Source organism: Dermochelys coriacea, chromosome 7 (genome assembly GCF_009764565.3).
Source record: "Dermochelys coriacea isolate rDerCor1 chromosome 7, rDerCor1.pri.v4, whole genome shotgun sequence".
Taxonomy (NCBI): domain Eukaryota; kingdom Metazoa; phylum Chordata; order Testudines; family Dermochelyidae; genus Dermochelys; species Dermochelys coriacea.
The window spans coordinates 50856205-50866101 of NC_050074.1; the positions used below are offsets into that span (position 1 = coordinate 50856205).

Here is a 9897-nt window from a genome sequence, read left to right on the forward strand (position 1 = left end):
GTTACCAGGAGCTACCCTGTCACTCCCCTGCAGGCCATGCCCTGACCCCAGACAATAATGATACCGCACAATGCCATTGCATGCCTCACTGCCCTCTTTTTTTTGCCCATCACAGCGGTGTCGGCGTTCGGAAAGAAATTCACGTCGTTCTGGTGAGCAAATGCTGCAAGGTGAGTCACACTCAACTGCCCCGATGCCCCATCCCATGGCTATCCTGATGTACGAACCTTTGCCTCCCCACAGCTACTCTGACACACCAGTCCTCACCTCCCCAGAGCTGCCGCAATGCACCAGCCCTCACCTCCCCACAACTGCCCTGACGAACAAATCCCACAGCCACCCAACATCCCAGCCAACACCACCCCTCAGTGTGCCAGCCCTTAGCTCCTCACAGCCACCCCAAAGCACCAGCCGTCCCATCCCCACAACTGCCCCGATGCACCAGCCCTCGTCCCCCACCAGCTGCTCTAATGTGCCAGTCCTTGTATCCCCACAGCAGCCCCAAAGTACCAGCCCTGGCCTCCACACACCCCTTCTGATGCGCCAGCCCTCACCTCCCCATAGCCACTCAGACATGCCAGCCCTCACCTCCCTACAGCTGCCCCAAACTACCACTCCTTGCCTCCCCACAACCACGCTCAAAAACGAGCCCTTCCCTCCCTGTTGCCACCCTGATGCACCAGCCCTCCTCTCCCCACACTGGCCCCAATACACCTGCCTTCATGTCCCCACAATGGCCCCGAAGCACCTGCCCTCAAATACCCACAGCCACCCTGACATGTCAGCCCTCACCTACCCACAACTGCCCTGATGCACCAGCCCTCACCTACCCTCAGCAACCCCAACGTGCCAGCCCTCGCCTCGCCTTGCCCTGATGCACCAGCCCTTGATTCCTCACAGCCACCCTGATGTGCCAGCCATCGCCCCCCCATAACTCTTCTGATGCGCCAGCTTTGCCTTCCCCAAAGCCGCACTGATGCACCAGCCCTCGCATCCCCAAAGCTGCTCTGACATGCCAGCCCTTGCCTCCCCGATGCATCAGCACTCGCCTTCGCACAACGGCCCCAATGCACCCACCTTCACATCCCCACAACGGCCCTGACACTCCAGCCCTCGCATCCCCACAGCCACCCTGACATGACAGCCCTCGCCTACCCATAACCGCCCTGATGTGGCAGCCCTCACTTCCCCACAGCCATCCTGATGCACCAGTCCTCGCCTCCCCATGGCCACTGTGACGCGCCAGCCCTCGCCTCCCCACAGCCACCATGATGCGCCAGCCCTCACCACCTTGACACTCCAGCCCTTGCTTCCACACAGCTGCCCTAACATGCCAGCCCTCACTTCCCCACTGCTGCCACAGTGCACCAGCTCTTGCCTCCCCACAGTTGCCCTGATGCACCATCCCATGGCCACCCAATGTGCCAGCCCACATCACCCCCCAGTGTGCTAGCCCTCGCTACCCCATCGAAATCCCAAGGCACCAGACCTCGCTTCCCAACAAGTGCCCTGACGTGCCAGCCCTCACTTCACCAGAGCCACCCTGACATGCCAGCCCTCAGACACCTTGGCCGCCCCAAAGCACCAGTCATCGCCTCCCCACAACCACCCCAATGTGCTAGCCCTCGTCCCCCTACAGCCGCACTGATGCACCAGCCCTCGCCTCCACATAACTGCCTGACGCACCAGCCCTCGCCTGACCATAACTAACTTGACGAACCAGGCCTCACTTCCCCACAACCGCCCTGATGCAGCAGTCCTCGCCTTTCCACAACCGCCCTCAACCACCAGCCCTTCGCTCCCCGTTGCCACCCCGATGCACCAGCCCTCCCCTCCCCACAGTAACCCCAATGCACCCACTTTCACATCCCTGCAATGGCACCAACGTGCCAGGCCTCACATGCCACAGCCACCCTGATGCACCAGCCCTCGCCTACACACAACCGCCTTGAAGCACGTGCCCTCGCCTGTACACAACTGGCTTGATGTGCCAGCCCTCGGCTACCCACAGATGCCCTAATGTGCCAGCCTTCGCTTCCCCACATCTGCCCTGACATGCCAGCCCTCACCTGCCTACAGCTGCCCTGATGCGCCAGCCCTCGCCTCCCCACAACAGCCCTGATGCCCAGCCATTCCCTCCCAACAGCTGCCCCGAACCACAAGCCCTTGCCACCCCACAGATACTCTGACATGCCAGCTCTTGCCTCCCCATGGTTTCCCTAATTCACCAGCCCTTGGCCCCCCCATAGTTGCCATGATGTGCCAGCCCTCACTTCCCCACAGCCACTCTGACACGCTAGTCCTTCTCTCCCCACAGCAGCCCTGACACAGCAGACCTTGCCTCCCCACTGCTGCCGTGATGTGCCAGTCATCAACTCCCTGACATACCAGACTTTCCCTCCGCACAACCTCTCTGAGGTCACAGCCCTTGTCACCCCACAGCAATCTTTATGCGCCAGCCCTTGGTTTCACACATCCACCCTGACACCTCCCCACATACGCCCTAATGCACGAGCCCTGGCCTCCCCACAGCCACCCACACCTGCCAGCCCTTGCCTCCCGATGACTGTCCTAACGCGCCAGCCCTTGTCTCTCCATAGCTTCCCTGATGCACTAGCCCTCCTTTCAACACAGCTGCCCTGATGCTTCCCCGCAGCCACCCTCATGCCTCAGCCCTCACCTCCCCACAGCTGCCCTGAAGCGCCAGCCCTTGCTTCCCCATAGCCGCCCTGATACACCAGCCCTTGCTTCACCACAACCTCCCTGACATGCCAGCCCTGGCCTCCCAACAAATGCCCTCAACCTCCCTGACATGACAGCCCTCATTTCTCCACAGTCACTCTGATGCGCCTTCTCTCCCCACAGCCACCCTGATGCATTAGCCCTCACTTCCCCACAGCTGCACTGACACGCCAGCCCTCACCTCCTTAAAGCCACCCTGATGCACTAGCGCTCACATCCCCAGAACTGCCCTGACACAACAGCCCTTGCCTCTCCACAGCCGCCCTGATGCACCAGCCCTCTCCTACCCATGACCAATGTTCTCTCTAATTTTTGACAGGCCGTGTGCGCAAAAAATTTCTTCTATGGAAATTTTTGACAGACTGGGTGCGCAAAAAATTTCTGTGCATATTGTTGTGCTTCTCTGCAAATTTTTGTGCGCGGTTTGTGCGCTGGCTTTAGGATCTGTGCACGCACATGCACGCACACAGCTTAGAGGAAACAGTGCCCATGACTGCCCTGAAACAACAGGCCTCTCCTCACCACAATCACCCTGACATGACAGCCCTTGCCTCCCTGTCCTAATGTGCCAGCCCTCACCTCTCCACAACCGCCCTGAAGTACCAGACCTCGGCATCCCACACACAACCTGATGAGCCAGCTCTTGCATCCCCATGGCTACCATGATGTGCCAGCCCTCAACTCCCCACAGCTATCCCGACAAGCCAGTCCTCACTTCACCAAAGCTGCCCTCACTTGCCAACACTTGCCTCACCACAGCCACCCTGATGCACCAGCCCATGGCTACCCAACCTGCCAGCCAACACCACCCCTGTGTGGCAGCCCTCACCACCTGATCACTGTCCTGAACCACCAGCCCTCTCTTCTCCACAGCCTCTGGGAACCACAAGCCCTCACCTTCCCACAGCAACTCCAACGCTCCAGCCCTCCCCTCCCCTCAACTTCTCTGAACCACAAACCCTCACCTCCCCATGGCTGCCCTGATGCACCAGCCCTTGCCACTCTACAGCCTCCCTGACACACCAGCCCTCACCTCCCCACAGCCACACAGACACACCAGTCCTTGCCTTCCTAGAATTGTCCCAGCACACCAAAACTCACCTCCCCACAGCCACCCTGATGCACCAGCACTCGCCTCCCCACAGCTACTCTGACAAGCCAGCCCTTGCCTCCCCACAGCCAGGGCTGGTGCATCCATGTGGCTGTGGGGAGGGGAGGACTAGTGCATTGGGGTGGTTTTGGGACTGTGAGGGCTGGCATGTAAAGGTAGTTGTGGCGAGGCAAGGCCTGGAGCATGAGAGTGGCTTTCGGGAGACAAGGGCTGGTGCGTCAGGGAGATGTGGGGAGGTGAAAGAAGGCGCATCAGGGCAGCTGTGGGGAAGTGAGGGCTGCCATGTCACAGTGGGTTCTGCAGACGGGAGGTCTTGTGCATCAGGGCAATTGTGCAGAGGCAAGGGCTGATGCATTGGGATGGTCAGAGGAGGCGAGGGCTGGCGCATCAGGGTGGCTGTGGGGAAGCGAGTGTTGGCAAGCAAGGGGGCTTTGGTGAAATGAAGATTGGTGCTGTAGGGAATCGAGGGTTGGCACATCACGGCAGCCAAGGGGAGGCAAGAGCTGGCTCATCAGGTTGTGTGTGGGGTGCTGAGGTCTTGTACTTCTGGGTGAGGGAGATGATGGCTGGGCCTCAGGGTGGCTGTGGGGAGGCGAGGGCTGTCACGTCAGGGCTACTGTGGTGAGGAGAGGGCTGTTGTTTCAGGGCAGTCATGGGATACAACACAATCATTTTATAAGGATGAACATGGGGGTGTGGGTGTTCCCCTGACATACAGAGCATCACACCTCCCCTCTTAGTTTACTGCAAGAGGGTTAGTCACTGACTACCTCAAAGGCAGTTTGTGTTATAGTTCTCTTGGCATCCAGCCATTAAGGCCATGAGGTGGTGTGCCTCAGTTTCCCCATTCATACACAGCAAACAAGGTTTTTTCTAGTTTCTCTGCTGTGATAACCTTTAAACCTGTTTACAGGTATTAATTGAAAAGTAGCATTATCACAAGGTTTAACAGCAGTAACAAAATTCTTATCCCAAAACTTAATACCAAAATTTTTAATATGAATGGGTGTTTTTATACCATGCCCTCTGTTCAGTTATTCTAGTTTGAGGTTAGTTTATTCATTACCCATGGTGTCCTTTGACTCTCTCCCATGTAATCAGTCACTGCCTTTTCCTTCCCTCCAGTGTTTCCTTCTGTATGAAAAAGAAAAGGAGTACTTGTGGCACCTTGGAGACTAACAAATTTATTCGAGCATAAGCTTTCGTGAGCTACAGCTTTCATGATGCTGTAGTTCACAAAAGCTTATGCTCAAATAAATTTATTAGTCTCTAAGGTGCCACAAGTACTCCTTTTCTTTTTGCAGATACAGACTAACACAGCTGTTACTCTGAAACCCTTCTGTATGGGCTCTTAATTTTTAATCAGGTTTCTGGCATTTTGATGTCTCAGGGTGTGGCAAGATAGGTGTTCAGGGGGATCGTGCACATTGGCTGGCCCTTTGGGGAGCCATCTCCCAACCCCAGGACTGTACATATTCAGAAAATCCAGCTCCCCTTTTGGGGTTACCCTGTGTTTCCCCCTCCAGCACTGAGTCCTTCCCTGCCCCCTAGAGGACTGTGATCTATGCTCTCTGGGCTAGGTGAGTTTACCCTTTGATCAGATTCACCTTTTCCCAGCAGCTTTCCCATAACTCTTCTCTGTGTTTCACCAGCCTAGGGGAAAAACACCCCCTTCTCTGTCAGTTGGGTCATTTGTTGTTCTCACAAACTACCACCTGGCAATTTCCTGCTCCCAACTCCTCTGTTATCACAGGTATTGGAACTGCATCTTGATTTAAAGAGACACAGTTACTTTCCAAAAATGTATCAGAAATAGCATCCTGAAAAGTTGGGACCTGGATTGGGATATCCTCAGCCACCCCTTTCTCTGTCCCTGAGAGGTCAGCTGTGTGACTGCTCCCCTCCAGGAGGTCAGTTACAGTTCCATACTTGGAAGCACCCTGCTTCCCTGTGTTAGAGTCACAGGAATCCTCACCCACCTCAGTGGTTTCTGTGATTCCATGCCCCTTCTCTGTGCTCTCTGGGACATATTTCTCTCTGATCCCTAGAGCCGGTTTTGCCTCTGCAACCTGCTGGCAGCTAACAACCTGGACAGTTCTCTCCCTGGCAGGCACTACACCCCCATCCCTTCCTGATGTGGTGTTGCCTCCAGCTGCAGTGCAGGAGTTGGTCTCAACCACCCTCCCACCTGGAAGCATTTGGTTTCTCCCTGCTGCACATGAATCAAGGATTCAGAGTAGCAGCCGTGTTAGTCTGTATTCGCAAAAAGAAAAGGAGTACTTGTGGCACCTTAGAGACACAAGTACTCCTTTTCTTTTTATGAATCAAGGAGACTCTCTTCCATTCTCTCGGCAGTTCCTGAGACTTAACTTTTCCCTCGGGGGTCCCAGCATAACACTCCCTCCTGCTTCAGGCAAATACTTTAACCTGAGTTACATGGAAAAAATCATTACCAAAGAGCAGGTCAAATACGAGGTGTTCCATTACCCCCACAATTAAAACACTTTCCAAACCACATGAATTTTAGCTAACGATATGAGGAATCTGCTTTCACCCACCCCCACAATCTCTGCCATTTGGCCAGGCAACATATTGGCCTTTGGGACCACGCTCTGCTTAACCGGAGAGATCTGGGCCCCTGTATCCCTCTGTCCCAAGTATTCCCTGCCATCAATTTGGACAGCATTAACATGCTCAATATCTGGTTCTGCAGATGCCCCACAAAACCAGTATGATAGGTTTCAATTGCTTGCGGGGTTTCTGTGTTGAGGACAGCAGAACTAACATGAGCTATTGTTTGCCTGCTTCCTCCTAGCACAGGGCATTTATTCCTCAGTTGTTCAGTGGAATTACACTGATAGCACCTTTTGAGCTCTTCTACTTTTACAGGAGATTTGGGAGGAGGGTGAAAGGAATGTTTTTGGGTAAGAGAATATTTAGGCTCCCAACCTCCTTCTCTCTTCCCAGGGGAAAAATGGGATCCTCCCTTCCCACCAGTTTTAAACCCTGGACCAGTGATCTGCTAGGTCACTCAAATCCTTGACTCTGGGAGCCAGCCCTACCCTCCTCTGCTCAGAGAACCCCCCACTCCTGGGCTGTTCACGCACAGCCTCTGGCATGTAATCTGCTCCTTGGATTATGCAACCAAATTACACTAGTCAATACCTCTGGTCCCAGACAAAACCCTAGGAACCTCCATCTTACAGTGTCCAGTTATGCCCTCTGACGCTGCAAGCTTATATGAGTTCGTCAGTTTAACGAAGAAATTGATATGTACCAGGCTTGTTATCCTAAGGGGAGTCTCTGCCATGCTTCAAACCAAAAATGCTGCTTCAGTTAGAATAAACAAACAGATTTATTAACTATAAAGATAGATTTTAAGTGATTATAAGTCAAAACATAAGTCAGATTTGGTCAAGTGAAATAAAGCAAAATGAATTCTAAGATGATCTTAACACTTGCAATGCCCTTATAAACTTAGATGCTTCTCACCTTCAGCCAGGCTCTCCCCTTTGATCAGCACTTTAGTCACTTGGTGTGGTGTCTGTAGATGTAGGTGGAAGAGAAAGAGAAATCATAGCAAATGTCTCTCCCTTTTATTATGTCCTTTCTTCTCTCTTGGCTTTGCCCACCCGCCCCCGCCCTTCAGAGCCAGGTGAGCATTACCTCATCGCAGTTCCAAACTGACCAAAGGAAGGGTGGGGGGTAACTCCCTCAAGAGTCTAACAGATTCTTTTGTTGCTGCCTAGGCCAGCGTCCTTTGTTCCTGTGACTCTGGGCTCGGTTTCTCCCATACCTGCCCTGATGAGATGTGAACTGCCCCTCTGCTCTTGGAGAGTTTTTGTCTGGGCTTGCTTTAAGTGATGAGGATACATTTTCAGCCTCATAACTATATACATGAAATTATAACCTATAATATTACTGTAATATTACTTTAACAATTACTATAACATTGCTATAATAACCGTGCTCAGTGCATCATGAGCCCTCCAAAGACACCCAACATGACAAACTTTGCATTGGATATCACACAATCATTTTACAAGGATGAATATGGGGTGCTCGATGTTCCCCCAATGTACAGAGCATCACACCTTCCTCTCCCCACAACCACTCTGAACCACCAGCCCTCACCTCCCCATGGTTGCCCCGATACCCCAGCCTTCGTTTCCCCAAAGCTGTGCTGACATGCCTGCCCTCACCTCCCAACAGCCACCTTGACACACCAGCCCTCGCCTCCCCACAGCCACCATGATGCCCCAGCCCTCATCTTCCCACAGACACATCTAAACACCAGCTCTCCCCACCCCACAGACACCCTGACTTGGCAGCTGTTGTGACCCCAGGGCTGCTCAGAGGCGCCGGCCTTTGATTCCCCACAACTGCCCTCACTTCCCCAGAGTCTCTCTGATGCACTAGCCCTTGCCTCCCCACAGACGTCCCGATGCGCCAGCCCTCACCTCCCCACTGCCCCCGTGATGCCCCAGCCCTCATCTCCCCACAACCGCTACAGCGCTCCAGCCCTTGCCTCCCCAACTCTGAGTCACCAGCCATCCCCTCCCCACAACCGCTCAGAACCACCGTCTCTTGCCTCCCCACAGCCTCCCGCATGCACCAGCTACCCCGAAGCTCCAGCCTTCGCCTCCTCATAGTCCCCCCGAAGTACCATCGCACCTCCCCACAACAGTCCCAGCGCAGCAGCCCTTGCCACCCCACAGCCATCCTGACATGCAAGCCCTCGCCTCCCCACGGCTGCCCTGACGCGTGGGCCCTAGCCTCCCCACAGCTGCTCTGATGCACCAGCCCTCACCTCCCTACAGTCGCCCTGACGTGTGGGCCCTAGCCTCCCCACAGCCACTCTGATGCACCAGCCCTCGCCTCCCCAGAGCCTCCCTGACATGCCAGCCTTTGCCTCCCCAAAGCCACCCAGAAGCACAAGCCCTCGCCACCCCACAGACACCCTGATTTGCCAGCTGTTGACACCCCATGGCTGCCCTGATATGCCAGTCCTCAACTTCCCACAACTGTCCCAACGCGCCAGCCCACGCCTCCTGACAGCCGCCATGACACGCCAGCCCTTGTATTCCCACAGCTGCCCTGAAGCACCACCCTTTGCCTCCTCACAGCCACCCCGAAGCACCAGCCTTCGCCACCCCACAGCTGCCCTGACACCCCAGCTCTGGCTTACCCACAATGGCTCTGACGTGCCAGCCCACGCCTCCACACAGCCACCCTGCTGCGCCAGCCCTCGTCTTCCCATATCTGCCCTTATGTGCCAGCCCTCGCCTCCCCAAAATTGCCCTGATGCAAGAGTCCCCTCCTCCCCACAACTGCCCTGACACTCCAGCCCTCGCCTCCCCACAACCGCCCTGACACTCCAGCCCTCGCCTCCCCACAGCCATCCTGATGCTCCAGTTCTCACCTCCCCAGAGCCGCCCTGATGCTCTAGCTCTTGCCTCCCCACAGCCACCCTGATGCTCCAGCCCTCGCCTCCCCACAGCTGCCCTGATGCTCCAGCCCTCACCTCCCCACAGCCGCCCTGATGCGCCAGTTCTCGCCACCCCACAGGCATCCTGATGCGCCAGTCCTTGCCTCCCAACAGCCGCCCTGACGATCCAGCTCTCGCCACCCCACAGCTGCCCTGACACTCCAGCCCTCGCCTCCCCACAGTTGCCCTGACACTCCAGCCCTTGCCTCTCCACAATTGCCCTGACACTCCAGCCCTCGCCTTCCCAGAGCCCCCGACACTCCAGCCCTCGCCTCCCCACAGCTGCCCTAATGCTCCAGTTCTCGCCGCCCCACAGGCGCCCTGATGTCCCAGCCCTCACCTCCCCACAGCCGCCCTGATGCTCCAGCCCTCACCTCCGCATAGGCACCCTGATGCTCCAGTTCTCGCCTCCCCAGAGCCGCCCTGATGCTCCAGCCCTCGCCTCCGCACAGCTGCCCTGACATGCCAGCCCTCAACTACCCACAGCTGCCCTCACGCACCAGCCTTCGTCTCCCCACAGCCATGCTGACGTGCCAGCCATTGCCCCCTGTAAAAA

General features: G+C 55.9%; 1 protein-coding gene across 6 annotated transcripts in view; it reads left to right on the forward strand.

Annotated features, from left to right (window-relative positions):
- The window catches only part of BSN (bassoon presynaptic cytomatrix protein), a 510614-nt gene that overhangs the window by 495851 nt on the left and 4866 nt on the right, over nucleotides 1-9897 (forward strand). For all 6 annotated transcript variants that reach the window (XR_005293922.2, XR_006282593.1, XR_006282594.1 and 3 more), the window contains one exon: nucleotides 116-170. Coding sequence is in view for 3 of the 6 variants with exons in the window: in XM_038409469.2 (XP_038265397.1) it covers nucleotides 116-156 (41 nt within the window). In the remaining 3 variants the exon portion in view is untranslated. The remainder of the gene's footprint in view (nucleotides 1-115; nucleotides 171-9897) is intronic.